Below are 23,389 nucleotides of genomic sequence, written 5' to 3'. Positions count from 1 at the left end.
AACTGCCAGTGAGCTGCAGCAAGCCCGTTAGCACAGCCTCTTTTTAACTCCTTGATTCTGCGCAGCCCAAACATGTCCACTCTTCGCTTCATCGTCGTTTCTGTCTGCCTAGGCTTGTTCCGTTTGCTCTTATTTCTGTGTCATAATTTCACATGCTCTATTTCAGTGATACACATGACAAATTGGTTGTCTGGACACGATAGTCATTTGTTCATTATCTTTGCTCATTAATCAATGCTATAATACAGTATTATTATTGTTATTGCGAAGGAGATTTGGTTTACTGCAGGCCTTTGGAATTCACTGAGGACAGAAATTATAGTGGAATTTTTAAGTACAGTGGCTCCATCCGGTTCAAAATAAGCCTCTTAAGTTACAAAATACGTAAGTTTGAACGATTTCATGTTCTGCATGGCATTACACAAAACCACATCAAAGGATTAAGTCTCCTTGTGTTTTGCTTTTTTCTGATTTTCTTTGTAGGATAGTTGTTACATTTCTTTCAAAATAAGGATAATTAGGGCCCTTTTTTTGCCCTATTTTCACTAAATTGTCAGTTGTGTAATAGTTGCTTAGGCATGAAAGACTTTTAATCATGTCTTCTTTTTCAGCTAGGTGAACCTAATACGCCTTTGTTGAAGTCATGATGACTAAATCACGTCATGATTACTTTTAATCATGTCATGAACTGTCATCACACATTTCTAAAACGGTGTATGAGGAGTTAGAATCTCATGATGATGATTTTAAAACTCATCATGATTACTTCATCAGGATGCCTTTTAATTCAGTCATGGTGACTTTTAATTTCATCATGATTTCTCACTATTGTTTCTACCATGGCTTATTAGGGGCTCCACGACTTGGACTCTTATCGCGACGACTTTAAAACTTGTCACGGTGACTTGAAATTTTGTCAGGATGACTTTAAATCTTGTCATGTTGACTTTAAATCTCACCATCACGACTGAAAATCTCATCTTGTTTTGTTTTTGTTTTTTTTCTTTTTAACTAGGTGATCCTAATACGTCGGCTTAACTATAGTATGGGAACATTTTTTTTAAAATTATTTTTTGTTTTGTTTTTGTAATGCATCTTTATTGAATGAGTCAATCAATGTATTGGTTGCGTTTGCTTTACTATCAACAAGATTAAATGTATTTACTTAAATGTATTGACTTTTTGACCCTGGAACACATTAGTGTTATTTCCATGATTTCTAATGGGGAAAATCAAAGGTCGCACAAATCCAGTGACTTGTTTTTAGCATTTGAGAGCTGGCCTTACCAATCCACTTTAGAAGCCACTTTGGACAATGCGTTTTACACCGGTAAGCAAGAGTGAACCAAAACTGGCCACCAAGTTGAACAAACCTTTACAAGTTATTTGCCGCTTTTGGCTGGTCTTTGTAAAAAATTAAAGACACTTGAACGTTACACTTGTTCCATTGATCCACATTCACAGATGATTGGATTTGACAGGAAAGGTTAGGCAGCACTTGCCAGTACACAGAAGAGTGTCACAGACATGCATGATCGCTGTCATCAACTTGAGCACGCACTGATTACTCCACAAGGCAGCAATAGGGACACGACCCCCCTCTAAATTTACCCCACCCCACCACACACCCCTCCTCTGAAAGTGAGTCATGAAATATTAAATGCAGTCATCTGCTGAGATGGTTGAGTAGCTTGTCACGGCCTAACACTTACCACATGTCTAAACAAAGGTAAGTGCCCCCGCTAGCCAATTAATCTTCAATTAGGGGTTCTGCTCTGTGCCTTCGCATCTGTGTTTTCCAGTCTGGGCTCAGCAGGTGGGGGTGTGGGGAAAGCATGCGTCTGAGGATTATCATGCTCTGAGAGAATAAAGGATGCTTTCTGACACAAATATTCACATGACAACTCGGGCGAATGACACGTCTGAGTACGGTCTATTTAAAGTGCTGTAGATTAGAAAAAAAAAAGTGTATTAAATGGGCCGGTAGAAAGTCATGTTTTCATGTGATTTGCTAAGAGACATTAGAATCCTGAGTGATTCATCTGGGATTGTCATGACTCTGGCAGGCTTTATATAACTAGCAGCTGAACGCTGTACTTTCCCATGTAGAGGTCATGAGGCCACTGTCTAAGCACTGTGCTGGTTGTTTTTCACACAAGAATTCCAGCCCAATGGTGGGGGATCTAAGAGCATAAAAGAGAATCAGAGAACTGTACAGTATGTGCATCCCTTTAGAACTCCGCCCACTGCAATCTGCGCCCGGTGGCATTACGCCTTGAGCCGCGGTCCCTGTGCCTCTCACATTTTTGATAGAACAAGACGTTTCTGTGTGAAAAGCAGCGAAAATCCCCCCCCCAATCTCTGCCCTCCACCTTTAGCCCGCTCTTGCCCCACTGTCGGTGTGCCTCGGACCAGGAGCCGGAGGCGCGGGGAGCATGGAAGGATGAAGGGATGAGGAAGATCAAAGCTGGATGCATGAAAAAGCTCAACGCACACAAGCAAGAGGCACCACTCTGACCTCTGTCAGTCGCGCACACGCGCACACGCACGCACGGCGCCCACGCTGGCCTCGGGTTCTCCCCTGATGTAGTGGTCACAAAAAGTCAAAAGCAGGGAGGGTACAGCACTCAGGGCGTGTGAGCCTCTCAGACCTGCTTGGTTACTGGACTTAAAGGGATGCCCCCTGTTGGTAGAACTCCGGTTGCACCATTTTCACACATCGCAACGCCATTATAAACAAAACAATTAAATGTGAATATGTTTTATTCTCGACTGCCCTTATGGTTCAGTGACCAACTAGATCCAAGCGATGGCGGTGCAATCGCTGAATAAAAAGGATATTCATTCTCATTGTCTCAGGTACAATACGAATAATTTTTCTCATTCAAAGTCATCCATATACTGTATGTCTTTTCAGATCCAGATAGTCATTCTCCATCATTTTTTTCTTCTTTTTTCTTTTCAAAATTCTTTCTGCGTTAAAAAAAGGGTCTGAAAATGTCTGGTACTGAATGAGTTAAATACCACAGTGCTACGTGTTGTGCTAAGTATTTTGCATGGAACATGTACATCATGATTTCATTACATCATGATGAGTGCAGATTTAGAAAGTAGATGTAGAAAGTAGAAGAAGCTACTGCAGAATTATTATTCCCCAAAGTTTAACTATGTAGAGTATGTATTTGAATAATATATCCATCCATCCTCTTGACTGTTTATCCTCACATGGGTCGCAGTGGATGCTGGTGGTACACCATGAACTGAATGCCAGCCAATCAAAGGGCAAGAAAAAACATTCACACTCCTAAATGCACCAAAGGATAATTTAGAGCATCCAATATACCCACCATGCATGCTTTTAGGAATGTGGGAGGATACCAGTGTACCTGGAGAAAAGGATGGGGAGGGATAGGGAGAGCATGCAAACTCCTCACAGGAAGGTTGGGGCCAGAATCAAACGCAGGACTTCTGAACTGTGAGGCAGATGTTCTAACCAGGCCTCCACTGTGCTGCCTATATATATATATATATATATATATATATATATATATATATATATATATATATATATATATATATATATATATATATATATATATATAGTTTCAGATATCAATTAATGCAGATTAAAAAAAAAAGATTAATAATTTTCTTTTCTTTTTTTTAAACCATTTTTGTTGGCATCTATTATGACACTTGCTATGAAAATCACATGAAATAACAGTTGCACAGGGGAACAACCAATCATAGCTCAGCTTGTGAACGTGACATGAACAAACCAGATTTCAGTCACAACTTTCATGCATCTCACAATGCGCTTCACAAGTTTATCACTTGTTGGTTCCTTACCAAAGGAAAAAGGTTTTCACAAGGTTCTTGGAACATGAGTTTTTTTCAGACAAATTTGTTAATGACAGCAAAATTGCCCAAATTAACGTTACTTAGAGTCAAATCTTTTTTCTTTACATCCGTCTCACGATAATCCAATGAAATCGAAGAAACACCAATCATATTTACTACATTTGTTGTTTTCTGAAAACGTTAAAAAATGTCTGGTTATTATGCTAACAGCTTGCTGCATTTCATTCAATCCGAAGCTCCCCAAGATCACAACAGCTGGATGCCATACATGTCACATGTCATATATTGATTCAAGCAATCAATGTTCCACTCTATCAAAGCCCACCAGCAGCAAAATCAACTGCGTGCCCACACTTCTACCTGCCGGCATGTAAAAGGAGCAGTTTAAGTCTACAAGAAGCCAAGTCCAACTTTTCAAATCCCTCTTGGCCTGTAGGATCCTCTCTCCATTATTCATGAATCCTCAGGTTGGACCCTGGGAACAAGCTGAGCGAGGCCCTGTGTCAATACGCAACACTGGCCGCCACAATGGGCCAGGCCTGCAACTACACTGTTGACAGACACCAACACAAAGGAGCTAAAAGGGGTCCCCCTCCGTTCTCACACACACTAAAGAATGAGTCAGTGTGCTGCCGCTCAGAGCACTGTTTGTACAGTATATACAGCTTTTGTCCAGGGCCTCTGTTCTACCATCAATGGGGCTTGAAGTGTTGATGAAAACCAGAAGGAAAGGACTTCTCTACGCCAGCCAGACAGCGTTCATCTTCATTGGATGCTATCTGGATGGATGCAGATGAAGGGCCGCATACGCATTCCATCATACAGCCGGCGTAATGAATATGTCAAGCATTAGAACCACATAATGTGCTAATGTGAAGATTGTAAATCATGTTAAGGAAATTTTCATCAATAAACACATATGTGAAAAACGGTGCAAACATTACTTTTGCAACAGCGCCTGTCTATGAAAATACCGAAAGAAAGAAAACTCCACCCATGCACACAATTAGACTGCACTTTGTGCTACACTTGTGCTGTGTGTGAAATTAGGGCCCAACATCTCAAGCAATTAGTTGGCAACCAGCCCAGTGTGTACTCAACTTCCCTCCAGAAGTCAGGTGGGATGGGCTCCAACACACGTGACCCTAGTGAGGATAAGCGGTACATACAAAGATGGATCTCAAATTTTCTGGACGTAACAAAATTCTTGGTTGTGAGAGAACTACATTACAAACAAATGCAAAATGACGGCTTTAACTGACACGGTCAAAGATGTGTTGAGAATGTTTTAATGCAGGCCGAATTACATCATTTTGGTGCTTTCACTAAAACATATTTAACATTAGCAGGTTAGGTTTTAAAAACACTGATTTTTATTTCGTATTGGCTCTTAAGGTACGTCATCGGGTTCTAACACGCTTTTCTTCCGCCATCAAGTGGGGAAGTTTTGCAACTACAGAAAGATGTTGCTAAGTATTTTTGATGACAAACTTTATGACACGCAGATAACCAGACCTGCAACGGCCAGCCCAATTTCCAGAACCAAACCCAAGTGTAGACATCTTGAGTGTTATGGCGAGGAACACTGATGACCAGAAGCCATCAAACAAAGAACAGGGGTTCGAAAATTTTCGGTAAGAGTGGCATCAAGTCACTCAAGCGGCAATGTGAACGATGGCTGAGGTACATTCACGCTACTGCACATGAAGTTGTGACTGCAAATCTTAAAAAGCTATAGCTCAAATAATATTCATTGATTTATTGATGATAAACAAATGTCCTTTTAATGATTTGAGATAAGATCCCTAAATTATTTTCATTAATTGCCTTGACTTCCTCCAAATAAATACTCAGAATGACAGTTTATTTGTAACAAGTTCAGTTGTAATGTTATCAGCAGTCTATGGAAGAAAACAAAATATTCATTTTACCCAAACACATATGGGTATCAATAATTAGTAAATGCCTTGAAACTCATAGTTTTCCAGTGAACTACACAACGCCTGTGGTGGGCAATTTTTGGGCTCAAAATTTTGTACTTGATAAAAATGTTGAAATTGACAAATGGATCAGGTCATTCATCACCGGCTCAAGGGAAAATAGTTCAAATGTGTGTGCAAGAACAGTTTATTGTCATCAAAAATAATAATTAATTGTCGTTTGTAATTAATATTTCAATTATTCCTTTTACAATTAACGAGTTATTTTTTAATGTTACAGTACATGTATATGTAAAATTCTTTAGAAACATGTTTTATTGTACAATTTTCAATAAATATTAAATAGTTTAACCGATTCATAGAAAAAAAATTGACAAAACTAATGCAAAATAGAAAAATCATATTTTATATAGTTTACTAATATATGGATCATTCATGCTTGATTTGATCATTTTTAAACAAAATACAATCACTTATTAAAATGAATAAAACAACTTTAAATAGTACGTATTTCTCAAATGTTACTAATATTCAACACATTATTTCAGATGAATACAGTATTAAAACGGAATATAAATATGACAGAGGACTATTGATATTGTAAAAGCTAAATCAATGGGATGTATGTGGCCCCTGGTCCATAATTTGCTCCCCCCATCCTGGTATTATTATGGTGAAAAAAAAATGCTTGTTTTCATGTTCACATTAAGTAAATGTTAATTTGTCAAGGAAAATAAAAACATAAAAGAATGAAAATCTACAGTCTACACTCAATGGTCCACTTCAGACCCTCACACCAGAATTTAATTTAAAGACACACCTCTTAATCCCACTGTCACCCTGGCAACGGCAGCACCTGCTCCTGATTGGGCAGCTTCACATCAAGCACAAGCTTCACCAGGCTTCAAATGTCACATTTTCTCAGGGCGTCAGTCTTTCTTCTTGTCCGCATCCTGCACCTAAAGAGTGAATTCTATTTTGTTCCTCTGTGCCACAATCCCACTCCACCATGGTTGAGCAGTTTGTTGGCACATGGAAGCTGACTTCCAGCGAGAACTTTGATGAATACATGAAGGCTATTGGTAAGCATTAAGTTCACCTCAGCATTGTTAAATGGTGCTAATTAACTCAAAATGTGTGTGCTACGGAGGTGTGGGCTTTGCCACCCGGCAGATGGGCAACATGGCTAAGCCCAACCTTGTGATCAGCGTGGACGATGCAGGCTTCATCACAATGAGGTCAGAGAGTACTTTCAAGACCAAAGAAATCAAATTCAAGCTCAATGAGGAATTTGATGAGAACACCGCGGATGACCGGAATACCAAGGTGGGTTTTCAAGGAATGTGCTTTCCCGGATGAGTCGTTAGCCGTACAATAAAAGCCAAAGTTGTTTCCAGACTGTCATCACGTTTGAGAACGGCAAACTCGTGCAGAAGCAGACGTGGGATGGCAAGTCTACAATATTGGAAAGAGAGCTTCAGGATGGCAAACTGATGGCCGTAAGTTCCGAAAAAAGGACGTTTTTTTTTTTTTTTAATGCAACTTAACGATTGTGAATCCTATCTCCTCAGAAATGCATCATGGGTGATGTTGTTGCAATGAGGACCTATGAGAAGGAGGCTTAAGTCCTGTCTTTCATCAATAATGTATGTTGAACTACAAAAGCCATTGCAAATAAAAATCTAAACTGAGCGTGACTTTTCTGAATGTTTACTTTCTTTGGGAATTAAGGCCACTTTTTTTTTTTTTTTTAAAACCCACAAGTGGCCAATTGGCTGAAGTCTTGTCAGCAAAAAGACTGTTGCACCATGTGAGCAGTTTTTAAGAATTAGGTTCTAAGGCTTCTTTTGCTTAGCAGGAATTTGGGATTGGCACACAGCCATAATATCTACTTCAACTGGTCAGTTTAACACTTCAGACTGCATTTAAGAGGATTTTGTATGTCATTCACTAAAGTCACCTTTGGGTCACTCTGAAGCCTGCTGGGTTTAGCATTCTGGCGGGATACACCCCTTTCTTGACAATGGTCTTTTGTTGAAAGCAAGGACCAATTTCATATCTTCTACATTTGTGACAGAGTGGTGGTGTGGCCAAATCCCTTGAGGTCAAAGTGGTGACCCCGTACTTGCTAGGCCTCTTGTCTTGGATGCACAGACTGGAAGTAAAGCAAGCGTACTTCTAATTAAGCCTCTTTGGGGGAGTGGGCTCCTGGTGTGCCAGACTTTGTGGCTGGGGAAGATAATGACCACCCCCCTTCCCTTTTTTTTTTTTTTTTAAGTAAAATTCTTTGTTAAAGAATACCAATCTTAATTTGAACGCTTTTCAATTGTATGCGGGACAGTTGTGACTTAAATGAACGGGACTGAGTATTTACATTAAGATTTTTTTTTCCCAATAAATCTGGGTGCTTTAAAATTAGGTTGATTGTGTAACAAGTTATGCGTTGATCTTACTACAGGAATACATTTTAAAATATGACCCTGTTTATGAATTCCTTGGCCCAGCTTTGTTTCGAAATGTTGCTCACATTCAACAAAACTCATTTTGATATTAATTCGTGGGCCAATCTGGCCTGTACCATTTTCGTTTGAAGAGGGAGAATGGCGTGTGGGGTCGTTTGTTCCGTTCTTTTAATATTAAACCAACAAGTGCGTACAGCTTTAAACGTTGTAACTCCTTTGGAAGTAAATGAGTTTTCGAATTTAACCTCCCGTCAAAATCCACAAATTAAAATAAAAACGCCCCTCCAGAGGCATGGAATATTCTAGAATGACGTCGAACGTTGCGTCATTTTCATCCAACATGGCGGACACGGAAAATACAAACATGGACTCTCACACGAGTAAAGCTTCTAATGCGCTTAAACGGCGCCTCGGAGATGATTTTCAGAAAAAAGACAAGCCTAGGGGCGAGAAAGATGCACCTGAAAGCTGCACTACCGCGGAGTATTGCGAGAAGTTACAGGCGTGGATGTGCCAGTACTCCACCGGCTATGTGACTTGGCAGAGCTGGCTGGCGGCTTCTGCAGCCATGTCCTATCCGTGTGTTTTACAGTCAACCAACGGGACGTCGACGCCACGTCTCGATCCCGCAGGTCAGTATTTTGGTGTCCCGTTGTCGCCCAATGCGGCCGCCTCCGGCTCCTCTAGTAACCGAGGAGGTGAAGCCGCGGGTGGGGCGGCAGTGCCCACTCAGCCGCAGCAGCTGCCACAGGAAAATGGAAACGCACGGAGGCCAGGTAAATAGAAGTCGATGAGAGCATTACAATGTGCTACAATATCAGTGAAGCGATACATTGTGCACCTAAGTGTCTTGCAATAGCATTACCCGCTGCTCATTAAAAGGTTTTTGTTTTTTTTGCGTGCGAATTTCGGCAAAACCATGTATGTTTACCTCATCAATTTTCCAGGTCGTGAGTATACTATCCCATCACCTCTACAAAGACTCCTGGCTGAAATTGTGGACTTCTTCATTCTATTTTTCATCAAAGCGACCATTATCATCAGTATTATGCATCTGAGTGGAATCAAGTAAGTTCATAAGTGAGAGAGAAGATTTAGGGGTTGTTTGTCATACCGAATGAACCTAACTTTTTTTTTTTTTTTAGGGATGTGTCCAAGTTTGCAAGGCATTTTATCATAGACGACATTGATGAAGAAACGTCTATGGAGGAGTTGCAGAAAATGATGCTAGTTGCTCTCGTGTACCCGATATTAGTGTGCATTTATGAGGTGAGGAGTCATGACTGGCCCATGTCAGGATATTTTACACTTTCCAGTTATAATTTTTTCCCACAATTATATGTGTGTGATGATTACATTCACCATTGGTGATTTAATTTGTGATGACGTGTTGTTGTTGGGTACAGACATATCTAACCAGGATGTCAAACATCTCATTCTCGTGCTAAAGCTGACACCCAAAACGAATCAACAATAACAAAAAAAGCCATCATTGTTGTGATCAGTAATGGGAGTCAGAGGTGGATGTGACTGAAGGAGCCAAAAACAGGCATTTTACTGACATTAAATGAACCGGAGAGGCAACAAAACAAAAGACGTGTTAAGAGACTGCACACAGGAACAGCCGATCCTCTTAGCAAATCAGACCCCTCTGGAAACTGCTCCTCATAACAGCATTTGGGGATGAATTATGTTCTTCAATGTTGATTGGCCAGCTGTATGTTCCCAAACACAATTTTTTGTCACTATGACATTTTCTACCTTAAAACTTTGTAACTAATGAATGAAACTTTGCTATTTACTCGGTTGATTGTGTGAAATCTTTCTTGCTCAACTCCGGAATAAAACTGAAAGTAAGAAACTTGAATGTAATGAATGAAATAAAAAATGGAGAAAAAAAATACCATGACTTTTAGTGTACAGTTAATGTTGAACTTTACTGACCTCACAGTCAGTTATCTTTAAATTGTGCTGTTTTTCTTTTATTTGGGTTAAACATTTACTGTTGCCAGGTCATACTAAAACATTGCTTAAGCTCATCAATTATCCAACTATATGTTTAGGTAAAAATTACACTATTCATTTGTATCCTCTGTTGCATCCATTTCGTCTCAGTAAGACATCAGTTTTAATTCTGTCCCACACAAATACATGAGACTATTTTGTGGAAAGATGAGGATGTCCTCTATTGAGCACACTAGGACTTGGTAAGGTAGTCAGTCAGTCAAAGAGGATGAGTCAAAAGATAGACCAAAAAAAAAAAACCCACAGTGGACACAAATTAACATTTCGGGTCTCTGAAGGATATAATACCTGTTTTAAGTAGACACTTATGGCTTTATTTGTCTGTCGGTTTTCCTGCAGATTGTGTGTATTTGGGGACCTGGAGGAGCCACCCCAGGAAAATTTCTAATTGGACTCAGAGTTGTGACATGTGATTCATCAGTTCTGGTTCAGCCTAACCGGGTCCTCGTGGTGCCGGCAACTGATGTGTCGCTGTCTGCGTGAGTGGAACGATTTTACTATTTTTAAAATCTCCAACACAAAAAAAATGGAATTCAAGGCAAATAAATGTTACTGCTTAATTCTTTTTGTATGAACGCTGTATTGATCAGAATACTGCTTTTAGACTAGTGCACATCAATTATATTATTTTGCAATGAAAATGTTTGCCTTGTGTTCCCCTTTAATATGTGTATTTTACTGGATGAAAGTAGTTCCTCTTGAATTATACTTTCAAATTTGGGATTATTGAATTAGAAGATTTACTTGAACGATATATTCATTGTATCTACACACAGCTTGCTATCCATTATTTATAGGCACACAACCAAAGTGTGTCATTCAAGATATATCTGAAGTCCATCTTAATGTGATCTATGTCCTTAAAACTGGTTCCCTTTAGTTTTGAAGTTGAGTTTTGGACAGAGAAGGAAATACTTTGATGGAAAAACCTGTTCTCATAATTCTCTGGCGTAATTCCTACTGTATCAGTAACAAGGCACCCTTGTAGCACACAGTAAAAGGCTTGAAATGTTGCTGCGCAGTTTGAATAGGAAACTTTAGTGCCATCTGGTGGACAAATTTGAAAGCCAGTGCTTGCCTTCTGCAATTTGAGGACCACAAACAAGCCTTGCCACATACAAAAAGTCACTAATTGTTTTTAATTTCCTGTGAATAATTTAAACTGGAACCGTCTCACAAACTATGATCCCGAAATATAAAAAAAAGCCTTAAAAAATAACACGTAAAACGAAAAACTGCAGACCAATTTGGTGAAAAAAAATCATAAGACCTTTGTCAAAGGTTTCGTGTTTACCTTTTAGCAGTCACCCAGGTGAGCAAAACCATGGTTAACTTCCTCTAGCAATCCAGACGGAACTTGTCATTAACATCCAAAGGTCCATGTTTATATTAAATTTAGATTAAGGTAAATGTGATCTTAAATCTGTATGGCACCAATGATTTTAAAAGGGACATGTTTTGTCACTAGAAACAAAGGCAGTGCATGGTAGTTTGATTTACATAGATAGCCATTTTCAGTGGTAATAAATGTGTTTCATAATTAATTTGATAACTTAATTATTTTCCCACGTACTTTTACATTTAAAAACACATTTTACAACTTGCTGTCTGAAAAGGACATGTACTCAGGGCTCAGTTAACAACAAATCACAGCTCAGCTGGTGAATGTCACGTGACCAAAACGGGTGAGCTGTGATTGGCCGAACTTTGAATACAGGTTACCAATTCCGGTTGACAAAAAAGTGGAAAATTGTATTTGTAAAGGTATTGTTACCGAAAAAAAGTTATGGTATCAAATTATTTATAGACAGAAATGTATTTTTTTACTGCTAGAAATGGTTGATAAGTATCACTCTAGGGAAATGATCAGGATTCTAAATAATAAATGTCCTCTGTCAAATTTGACATATATTGACATATTTTATGGTGGTTTGTCATTTGAGTTATGTCCATCTCTGTAACGACACATCTTTGTATCATTCAACAGATCAACTGTGCGAGCCCTGAGCAAGAACTTTTCAATTGCGTTCTTCTTCCCAGCTTTTGTCACGCTTCTGTTCTTCCAACACAACAGGACTGTGTACGACATGGTCGCCGGCACCATTGTTGTCAAGCGCTCAAGGGTCAGATGACCCAGACGAGCATCAGCGCCTCCTGCGGAACGCGCCGTGTCAAGTGTTTGAAACTAAATCTGTGCAGAACTTATTTCTGGCCAGCGTGCACAGAGGGCTCCATTATGAGGGCAGCGAGGGTCTTATGGATTGCTGCGCCACAACCTGCGCTTGGTTTGTGTCTTAACGGCTGCATGGCTGTCTGTGCCAAGTTCACGTCTCATTTTTCAAATACGGATGGTGAGGGCATCTCTTCAATGAACACATTTTGCCTTTTTAAAATACTATTTCAGATCAGGGTGTACTGTGTTTGTTCACTCTATACTGATGTTTCTAATCCACGTATTTATAAGATGATTGCATCAGTATATGCGAAATAATTTGAAACTCGGCCTTTGGACTTGGCTCATTGTTTCGGTACTTCTATTTTTCAAAAAGCACACGTGGCGTATTGAAGTCTAAACCCGGGTAATCCTCATGATTTTTTGAAGTATAAATATTAAGGAAAGCGAAACGCTCACGTGGTTGAATTGGACAAGAGTGGAGCCTGGAGCGCCACGCGTAATCTCTTCCGGAATGCAGCCTGTGCAACCTGTGCTCCGGTCAAGAAACTTAAGAATATACAAATAATTTGTACCAAGGCAGGTGGTATAATGGCAGGATGTTTAGCACACCCGCCTTACAGTTCAGAGACCCCAGTTCAAATCAAGCTCGCTCCAGCCTTCCCGTGTGGAGTTTGCATGTTCTCCCCGTGCTCTCGTGGGTCTTCTCCGGGCACATCTGTCTCCTCCAACATTCCCAAAATGTGCATGCTAGGTGTATTGGCCACTCCAAATTGCCCTTAGATGTGGTTGTGAGTGTGAATGGTTGTTTGTCCCTGTGTGCTCTGTCCGCCGCGTACTGCCCGAAGACGGCTGGCCAGCGAACCTAGTGAGGATGAGCGGCTACAAACAACGGATGGATGTACCGAGGCCTAACTATTGCATCATGAAATCTTGATTAACTGTACAAACAATGATCTTTCTAAGCTGCATTTTAATGTTTTTAACTATCACACAAGTGTTAATAAGTGAACCACACGTATAATAATTTTAAAACGTAAAAACTGTGAGTCTCTAATGACCAAAAGACAGCGATGATAATTCAAAGCAAATACTTTTTCTAAGCCTCCTTATGTGTGGGGGGGGGGGGGGGGGGGGGGGGGGTGGAAAGTTGACAATTGTTTAACAAAACTAAATAAATCACTCCCTTTTATGTGACATGTTAATGGTCTTGCTGCTTTGAATGAGTTTGCTTACTTGATGTATATTCAGGGCGGAGCTCTCTCGAGGAATGACCTAAAGCCCAGTAGTTAGGTCTATTTACTTTGCTTTTTGTACAAAAGAAAATTTGCGCCAACCTATCATGAGAGCAGTCTAAAATGACCTCTAAATGCATGATTTACATTTTGTTGAAACGGCTCTTAATTCAGCTCAGCAGATGCAAGTTGTAATGCCACAAATGTTACTTAACTAAAATAAACCACTGATTTTCAATCATCTTTGTCTTTCATTGTAGATTTAGATTGGAGATTTAGATTTAGATTTGGAGATTTAGATTTTAAAACATTCTGTCAAGCTGTTGGCAGACTTGTTTTTATGAAAAACATTTGTTGGTGATGCAGTAATGTTTTTGTCTGCTACTCGGTGCAAAAATGCTGTCAATTCTCATGATTAATTCAGAGCAAGCAAAAAAACAAAAAAAGCTAGCATGTGATCATGATGTCCTCTTCCTTGGTAGACCGTGTTAAGTGTAGGTAAACAGAATCCGACATGGAGTGGTTTTATTTTTATTTACAAAATCAATTTTGGGATATTTTATATGGAGTCAGAATTGTAGTAAATGAGAATCTTGATTCTTTTGAGTATATTTTTGATAATTTGCATTTGCATCACTCAGAACATTATTTTAAAAATCCACACATGCAAGTTTTAAAACGTTGTTTCCTTATGAATTTGGCTCCCTCTAGTGTCCATTCAAGAGTTATTCATCTGCATAATATTGTCCTTGTAAACATTCATACAGCAAGCTGCAATGTAGTCGTGTCTTTGTTGTGGCAAATTAACATTGCCAATAACAGATGTAAATTGATACCTCCCAAACATCGCTATCTTTAAGATGTAATTTTTACTATAACTCCCCACACGTGCTGCCTCCTGTGGATTTAGTCATCAATTTGTACATTGGCATGTCGTGGCCCCCAACCAGAGAGAGAAACTGCAGGGAGATTTTTCAAAATAGACAAACTGATTGCTTCAATTTATGACATACATAGTATTGAACTACCTCACTGCGCAATAAATTTTTCCATGGGTAAAGCAAGTGTCATCGCTCTCCATTAGCCACACCAATAATTTATGTAAACTGCTGTGAGAATCGACCTTGTGTTTGTAAATTAGTCATAACTTCATAACAGTAATACCAACAGTAGATGCATAAATCCACAGAGCAGTAGAGATGGCTGGAGTAATCATTCTTATAAACTGAAGTTGGGACATTCGAATGCCGTAAAATATGTACATAATTCTATGAACAAAATTTTGTTTACTAGCAAAGTGATGTGTCGTTGTCTTGCTTCCAATTCAGAATCGATATCAGTCATGCGCAATACTTTTCTAACTTGGTCCCGTCATTATGAATGAACTCATCTCTAGTCTGGTGAATAAAAAAGTGTTATCGTGACATGAATAAAGCACTCTTCAGAGGCACACAGAGCTCTGCCGCTGCTACAAAAATAGATACGAGGCAAGCACGAAAAAACTCACGATGACTGATGTACAATCGTGAAGTTCCCCATTGCGTGCGTGGGTATTAAATAACCTTTTGGACCTAAACTGCTTTTAGTTGTTGATTTTGACCAAAATAGTTGTCTTGACAACCATGAGGGGACTGATTCTGGATTATTTCATGTTTTTCGTTGACAAGGCAGTTGCTTGCTCTGATGTGCATTTGCTGCAAATAAATTGTGTGTACAAAGGGAAAAATGTACTGGACGTTTGATGTTAATTATTTGTATTTAATTAGTTAAAATTAGTTCATGCGTGTTATTACAAACTACATAAAACAGGGTGTATGATACCTATGAATCAACAGCTAGGAATACAATTACGAGACATAAAAAATGCACTTGAATGAAGAAAATTTTTTTAGTACAATTCTGCATTTGAATTGTATTTAGTGCTGCCCTCTGCTGCTGTAATGTAGTAGTGATACTGCATTAGGCAGGGGGGGAGTGGGGAGGCTTTCAGTAGGGTCAACGTGGTCATTTAAGTGATGGTTGGGTTCCTCATATGAACACACGCTGTCAGATTATATAACGGGGTGTAAATCAATATGTTACATACATGCTTTGAATATAGCATTGGTTCCATTCTAAGAGGGAGTTTGCGGCTGAAGCCAATGAGCGACACACTGAGCAGTGTTTGGCATTTTCCAGATCGGTTTGGTTCCCTATGATTCTGTTACTCCACCCCCACAAATCACTCCCTCCCGGCACTGCCTAAACTATGTTGTGGAGACGTGCGTAAGCAGTGACTTTCTATTTTGAGCTGAATGAAAAGGAGTCTTGGCACTCGGGCTCGGTCGGGAAGAAACCGGTTTTGTTCTGAGGTGTTTTGCTTTACCTATGTACACAAGAAACTAATTGTGTTTCATTATCATCCATGTTGGAAAAAAAAATCCAACTGTCAAACCTTCCAAAAACAAACCCTCGGTTACCTAGCCACCAACTCCTAATTAGGTCATTACAGCTATTTTTTTTTTTCCTGCAGGATGTCTTCCACAAAATAGTTCCAGTCACCGTCTACTTTGTTTCTCATCCTAAACAGACACTTTTTCAACTCTGACTTGGATGTGCGCTTTGAGCAATTTCAATTGAAAGACATTCAAAGCCTGAAATAATGAAATGATTCTGAACTTGTATCCGGATATAAAACGATAAACATCCTCCAGTCCAGTACAATGAACAGCCAGTGTTATGGGCATTTGACCACAACAATTTCCTGGATTTTAGCAATGAAGAGCCTGGAGCTTGTAAAGTGATTCAAATAAATTGAAATGCCTTAAAAAAATAAAATAAAAAAGAACTTGTTTTCAGCATTAAAAACAACACTATTAGTTGCACATATTTAACGCAATAGTGAATGATAATTGCAATTTTTTTTATCCACTTTTGTTGTGAATTATAATTTTCTTTTAGCAACTGTGGTGAAAATTACGAGTGAGAACTGTATCCAAGATACAACGAATGAACTAATTTCTATTTTTTTTTCTTTTAATTCATTTACCCATCAAACAAACGCAAAACAAATAAACATGAACTATTTTAATTAAGTTTAATAGGTCAGAACTGGGACAGCATACCTGTAACCACGCATCAACTGTTTGTGATTGTCTTAAATGTAACATTTTACGGTAATATATATACTTGGGATGGTACCAATACCAAGTAATGGTGTTGGGGAAATACCTGGTCTTATTTCAAGGTATCAACACCCTCCATACCTAGTGTCGGCCACTCTCTTGGAGCAGTTTTGCAATCCTGAACCACAAATTACATTCAACTTGAAGAATAGAAAATTGCCATTAATTTGAAAAATTTAGGGGTTGGGTGCGATTTGAGCTGGGTGGGGGCCATTGGACCTTGGCGCATCGCTCTCCGTTTTTATATATATATATATATATATATATATATATATATATATATATATATATATATATATATATATATATATATATATATATGCGCATATATCCCACCGTGTCCTGGCTGGTCCACCGTGATCAAAGGAAGGGGTGATTTCAGGACACCACTGTAATCATCCCCTCATTTTCTAATCCTATATACAGCCTAATCATTTTTGTAGGTATAATGTCAAATTAATACACATTGTTACTTTAATTCATAGCTCTAATATCAGAGGCCATCTTCTTTCCCCGAGGCACTGCAGAGAAAAGGACGAGCAGTAATATTTCCAAACAGCTAAAATGAGGTCATCCTCCATGTGGATTGCTGATTTTGTACTGTGGCCATTAACTAATTCACAGGCTCTCAATAGGCTCTTTGAGCGTGTCATGCTCCCAGCCATTGAGTCGCGGCCACGTTGCTAGCCGTCTTTCTTAATGTGGACTGGAGACTGTGGAGCGGCCTTGTTGCCATGGCAGCAAGCACTTTCACATTCTCCCCGCATAGCGTCGGAGCGTTGGTGCTGCTACTTCCGAACCGGAGCCCAGCCACAGCCGGAGGAAGGTCTGCTCTCAGACTGGACCTCACCGGGGTGGTTTTACCTCCCACTCTGCTAACACATGCTCCCATAATGCTGCCACCCACTCACTATTCTCCATTCTCTATTTTACTAATGCAAAGGATTTCCCCAGGGTGCCCCCCCCCCCCCCCCACACCGCCCAAACATTCCGCCTCCTCTTGCAGGATAGAACAGAAAACAGGACAGCTTCAGTTCACCCAGTTGGTCAAGTTTTTACAGTTTTTATGACTTTCATGTTTGTAGCTGTTGTTGCATGCTAAGAACTGTTGTGTATTTTCTTTTGAAAGACATTGTTTAAATTTGGTCTCGAACGATTCCTGCAGTTATTTGTAAGATTATTGATTATTTATATGTTTTATCAAATTACTGTAGATATTTGTTCGACGATGCATAACTGTATCTCTATCTCTTTGTTATAATTTGTTTGTTTTGAAATCAAAGAGATGCTAAAATTATTTAGCCATTTTCAGTAGCAACATTCAATTTAAAAAACAAACTTCTGTAATATTAATAAAAGGATAATATAAAATGTGTAATACAAATCCATAATTGATTTGATAACTAAATTATTTGTCATCCTTTTAAAATGCCATTTTTCCACTTGCTGTAATGTCTATTCGCAGTGCAGCTTGTAAGTCACATGACCAAATTCAGAAAACAGATGAGTGCAATGATTGGTTGTTACCTGAACCTTGAGCGCATGTGATGTCATTTTCAATCAACGGCAAGTAAAACGTTTCAAAAACTTTCTTTCGGTATAAGCTTTTTGTCCCTTAAGTGTTATCAAGACTCCCACGTTCTTGGCAGGAAACAATCTACTGAAACATGATTGGCTGGTGCATCCACGTCATGGATCGAGGCAGGAGGACATGACTAGTTCAAACAGGTATGGGTGGTATGGTGTAGATCAGAGGTCACCAACGTGGTGCCCATGGAGACCCCAAAGATCACATGAGTAACCCGTTGGCCTGTTCTGCAAATAGCTTACAAGAGTTAGAACATTGGTGATTTTCTACGTTTTTACAAACAGTTATACATATATTACATTTATACTACATATTACACTTGATTTACACATTTACTACGACTGTCGCTTAATTATTGTGAAAAATCATTAACATGATTGGTGTCTTCACAGCCCTTTGTATTCCCCAGTACAAAAGAAGTAGCTTAATTTCAAAAAGGTTGGTGACCCCTGGTGTAGATACTACGAATCCCACACGGATGCAATAGGCCATGTATTCAACCAATCGTAATCTAGGGATACCTGTTCTGCAAGCGGAAACCAATTATATTGCATATTAAAGTTATTCGTTTTTTTATTAATGTTCTGCCAAGATCTCAAGTAGGATTCTTAAAATAAAAAAATAAAAAAACTCCAAGTGTATATACTGGAAATCAATGTAAACGTTGCTGTTGCCTTACCAAAATAAGTTCAGGAATGCTTGGCGTTACTTTGGCGAAGGCAACTCAGATCATTTTCACAACAGTCTTCTCTTTTGTTTATATATCTTCCATCCTTGGAAAAGATTGTTGGCAAAGAAAAGTTGTAACAAATATGAGTCGCACCAGCTTTCTGGATAGCTTGACATATTCTTAAAGGAGAAGTCAATCCAAAATGTTTTCGTTACAATATTATGTTATTTGGGGCAGCACGGTGGAAGCCTGGTTAGCACGTCTGCCTCACTCTTCGGAGGTCTTGGGTTTTCTTCCGGCTCTGACCTTTAGGTGTGGAGTCTGCAGGTTTTGCCTGTGCCTGCGAGGGTTTTATTCTTCCACATACCTAAAGCATGCATGCTAGGTATAGTCACTCGAAATTGTACTTAAGGTACGCTAGTGAGTGTGAATGGTGTTTGTGTACGTTGCGATTGGCTGGCAACCAGTTCAGAGTGTACCCCGCCTATGGCACAAAGATTTCAAGTGCGGTGTGTCTAATATCCATCTAATAATGGATGGATGGTGTTATCTGTGGCCCACTAGTCTAAACAAGATACTTTGATTAGTATTGTGTTTGTGGATTAAGAAAATCCACCCTTTTTTATTCATTTCAGTGGGTGGTCATTTTGTCCCTTGCTATTGACTGAAAGTGACATCACAGTTGCTCAGTTAACTCCAAAGCATGGCTTTGAAACAGATAAGTGCCCTGAAAGTAACTGTGGTGTCACTTACAGAAAGAAGCAAAATGGCTGCACACTGGGATGGATAAAAATGGGTGGATTTTGCTTCTTAATCCATATTCCACAAATACAACCAAAATGTCCAATTTAGTGTGGTCACTTCCACATCCATCCATCCATCCATCCATCCTTTTTCTATTACCACTTATCCTGACTACGGTAACTGGCTTGATGGTGCCTATCCCGCCTCTGTGAGCAGTAGGCGGGGGACATCCTGAGCTGGTTGACAGCCAATTGCAGCAAACAGAAAATATTGTAAAGAAAATATGTGTACTTCACTTCCTCTTCAGATATCCATCCATCCATCTATCCATCCCTCTTCTTGACCGCTTATCCTCACAAGGGTCACAGGCTTACTAGTGCCGATCCCAGTTGACTTTGGGCAGCAGGAGAGGTACATTTTGATGTGGTTGCCAGCCAATAGCATGACACACAGAAACAAATGACCATTCACATCCACAAACACACCTAAGGGCCATTTTGAGTGTCCAATATAACTAACATTCATGTTTTTGGGAGTGTGGAAGGAAGCCGGAGTATCCAGAGAAAACACACACAGGCAAAGGAAGAGCATGCAAACTCCCGACAGAACTGCCGGAGCCGAAATTGAACCCACGACCTCCGCATGTGAGGCGGACGTGCTAGCCAGTCTTCCACTATGCCGCCCCCTTTAAATATAACACCCAAAATAGTAAGCCATCCACTTATGTACTTTCAACACCACTTGTCCTTTTTTCAGTCACAAGTGAGCTGGAGAGGAGCTTTAGCCCAGATTCTCTAAACTATGAGAAAGATGTCCAATGCACTTGCACAACATGCTGCCCCAATCACGACATTTCCTTTCTGCGCTACTGTCATTTATTCCAGTCTTCTGAAAGTCAACTCACACATGTCAGCGCTTACGTCATACACTGCACAAATCTCAACACACCCCGGTTAATGGTTGTGAGAATGAGCTCTGTAGTCAGCAAGCCTGTCATTCACCTCCATGCTATGCTATAATGCAACAAGTAGACATGTTTACACCCACCTAAGTTTGCTGGCCTAATAAATATTCATCATAAGCACATATCTTTCATTAAATCAGCTTGGGATCTAGTTGTTCTTCTTGGCTGTTTGCATCATGGTTTTTATTGCTTGTGTGTGGATCAGTGCTACATGTCTGGACATGTCTGCAACACTTATAGGAGGATCTCACAGCAACCGTGCCGCGAGGAAACAGAGAAGCCAGAGGCCAGTGATGATACTTGGATCCCATTCATTTTGGACACCTACACCTTTTTGAGGTAACCTGTAGAACTTAAAACTTGGATATATTTGTCCTGTTAAAAGCTCTTGCCAGAGATAAACCGGAAATCTGAGTGTGGAATAGGGCATAGTCTAACAGCATATACTGTTCGCAAGTGTGAAACCACTGGAGATTGTGTGCAGTGTGTTGCTGTGGGCAAAAGTATTACAGTGCATGCGGGAATGTCTAGTGTATTATAGAGCTACTGGAGGTGGGTGTTAAATAATGCAGGATTGTGAGCATTAAGCAGTAGAGTGACTTCTTGAAATAATACTATGTTTATTTGAAATAACAGCTCAGCTGGCACTGCTACTATAATTTTGTTACTGCAAACACAACTCTTGAAGCATACACTGTGCTAATGCTAGTATAAATATGATCATGCTAACCTTCACAGAACTGGTGCATGTAGGCAATGTGTTGAAGGAACACAGGAATGCATGTGATAGTGGAAAAGTCTTAGATCAGAGAGACATATTTGACAGCTCCACACTCGAATGCAGTGCAGCAAAGCTTTATGCATCATAGCATTCATTGCTAGAATTCCCATTTCAAAAGCTTGTTTTAGCTCGCTCAACTGGTTTGACAATTTAACGAGGAAAACTTAATCCGTCTGCACGTGTTTTGCTTTTTTTTTCACTCTTTGACATTTAAAAAAAGGGCAGCATCAAGAGGGTGTAACAGAACATGAGAAGAGATGAAGAAGAATATGAAGATGAAAAGAAGGACTACCTAAGCAAACTCACATTCAAATCACAAGTCACATACATGTAATTGAAATCTTTTATGGGTATATTGAAATCACATTAATGACTAAATAATGTTTATGTGATAACTAAGAAAGCTAAAGCTAATACATTATTGAAAAAGCAACATGTCAACATACATGTAAAAGCACATTATATGGTCTGTCAGTTACTATCATTGATTTTTAAGGTTTGTTTCAAATGTGTTTGTTTTAGGCCTCTAGTTAATGATTATTTAAATATTTGAGTTGTATCAATTATTTTTTAAATTACTCTGTAAATGATCAGCTCTTGAAACACGTTTCAATTCCCATCCCTTTATTCCAAACTTGGACTTTTTTTTTTTTTTTTAGTAAAAAACGGACTATCAAAGTATTTCATGATTCTATGACCTGTTTGGTCTGTAATGTCAGAAAAAAGGCAAATATGATCATGGCTGTTTTCCAAAATAAATGCAGATGTTTGGAAATGTTTCATTTTGATTCTATACAAGATTTATTTTTTTTTTTTAATGGAAAAAAAAGCTGATGATATGAAATTCTGAGATGCTGAAATTCTAAGGACTGGGACAATTTTAGGTTTAACAATTAATGATTAAAATAATTCTTGATTAATCAGTACTTTGAGATATTACACAATACTCAATGACCCATTTTTAAATGTTGCACTCAACAAATATTTAATGTAATAAAGCAATGGAAACTACCTGTAATTTTAAAACGACTAAAACCTTTACCCAAACATGCATTAAAAATAGTAATAAAAAGTATAACAAAAACATCCGAATTTCACATAGTACTAAAATAAAATAAAACCTAACTATGAAAAATATAAAGCTATTATAACTGGTTTAGACATGGCTTAAATGTAAATGAGATAGACAGTTAAATCCTGGATGTTTGGCAACCAGTCCAGGGTGTCCCCCACCTACTGTCCCAAGTCAGCTGGGATAGGCACCAGCAAGCCTGTGACTAACACCCCTCCCCAAAGAAAAACATTTCTTCCCAATCATAACTTGGCAATGGAACAATCTTGCGAACTGTATCTTTTAATCTTTTTGTTCATGGAACATGGAACCCTTCCCATACAGCCAAATGATCTCGCAGAGTATTTATTAGACCTCTTGTAAGTGTAAGATTTTGTTGGGAGTCTCTTCCTCCCACCCCCAGGGTCCTGTCAATTTGGAGGAGCCACCCTGCATGCGGCGTCTGCAGAGGGGCAGATAGCAGTCTGTCCTGGCACTAGAGTGCCTGTCTGCTGCCTGACTCGCTCTCTGCTCAGTGCCCAGCAGGGGAAAGTGGACCAAAGAGGGCCAAGTGGCTGGGTGTGGGTGTTTATTTGTGCAGTTTGCCATGTGTGTTTGTCTTGTGAGTGTGTGTATTTGAATGGAGGGGAAATATCTCTGGGGGCAAAGGCAAGGGGAGGACTGGTTGTAGGTTAGTCTGAGTCATTTTCCATCTGAAGAGAAGCTCAATC

The 23,389-nt window shown here is 39.3% G+C and overlaps 2 protein-coding genes and 1 long non-coding RNA gene across 3 annotated transcripts in view; 2 read left to right on the top strand and 1 right to left on the bottom strand.

The window, feature by feature from the left end:
- The first annotated feature begins 6,723 nt into the window (after positions 1-6,723).
- Positions 6,724-7,498, top strand: LOC148426605 (fatty acid-binding protein, adipocyte-like). The gene is made up of 4 exons (XM_088409719.1): positions 6,724-6,883; positions 6,952-7,127; positions 7,199-7,300; positions 7,373-7,498. Exons 1-4 carry the CDS (start codon positions 6,811-6,813, stop codon positions 7,424-7,426), a joined length of 405 nt encoding a protein of 134 aa, XP_088265845.1. The 5' UTR covers positions 6,724-6,810; the 3' UTR covers positions 7,427-7,498.
- A 1,072-nt stretch (positions 7,499-8,570) lies between these two features.
- LOC148426604 (protein FAM8A1-like) lies at positions 8,571-13,568 on the top strand. Its single transcript, XM_088410787.1, has 5 exons — positions 8,571-9,039; positions 9,211-9,331; positions 9,409-9,532; positions 10,628-10,767; positions 12,276-13,568. Exons 1-5 carry the CDS (start codon positions 8,571-8,573, stop codon positions 12,418-12,420), a joined length of 999 nt encoding a protein of 332 aa, XP_088266913.1. The 3' UTR covers positions 12,421-13,568.
- The window catches only part of LOC148426602 (uncharacterized), a 30,297-nt gene continuing 15,499 nt past the window's right edge, over positions 8,592-23,389 (bottom strand). The window contains exon 4 of the long non-coding RNA XR_015865083.1: positions 8,592-9,005. This is a non-coding gene — a long non-coding RNA (uncharacterized LOC148426602). The remainder of the gene's footprint in view (positions 9,006-23,389) is intronic.

The sequence above is a fragment of the Hippichthys cyanospilos genome, chromosome 3 (assembly GCF_059441005.1).
Source record: "Hippichthys cyanospilos isolate Australia breed blue-spotted pipefish chromosome 3, RoL_Hcya_1.0, whole genome shotgun sequence".
Taxonomy (NCBI): Eukaryota; Metazoa; Chordata; class Actinopteri; order Syngnathiformes; family Syngnathidae; genus Hippichthys; species Hippichthys cyanospilos.
Note: the sequence above shows the minus strand (reverse complement) of the source record. Positions and strands in the feature narration are given on the sequence as shown.

Excerpts from the sequence above, each read along its gene's own strand:
- LOC148426605 (XM_088409719.1), top strand. The coding sequence starts at position 6,811 with ATGGTTGAGCAGTTTGTTGGCACATGGAAGCTGACTTCCAGCGAGAAC. Across the intron at positions 6,884-6,951 it reads TGAATACATGAAGGCTATTG|GTGTGGGCTTTGCCACCCGG; the intron begins GTAAGCATTAAG and ends TGTGCTACGGAG. Across the intron at positions 7,128-7,198 it reads CGGATGACCGGAATACCAAG|ACTGTCATCACGTTTGAGAA; the intron begins GTGGGTTTTCAA and ends AGTTGTTTCCAG.
- LOC148426604 (XM_088410787.1), top strand. The coding sequence starts at position 8,571 with ATGACGTCGAACGTTGCGTCATTTTCATCCAACATGGCGGACACGGAA. Across the intron at positions 9,040-9,210 it reads TGGAAACGCACGGAGGCCAG|GTCGTGAGTATACTATCCCA; the intron begins GTAAATAGAAGT and ends TCAATTTTCCAG. Across the intron at positions 10,768-12,275 it reads ACTGATGTGTCGCTGTCTGC|ATCAACTGTGCGAGCCCTGA; the intron begins GTGAGTGGAACG and ends ATCATTCAACAG.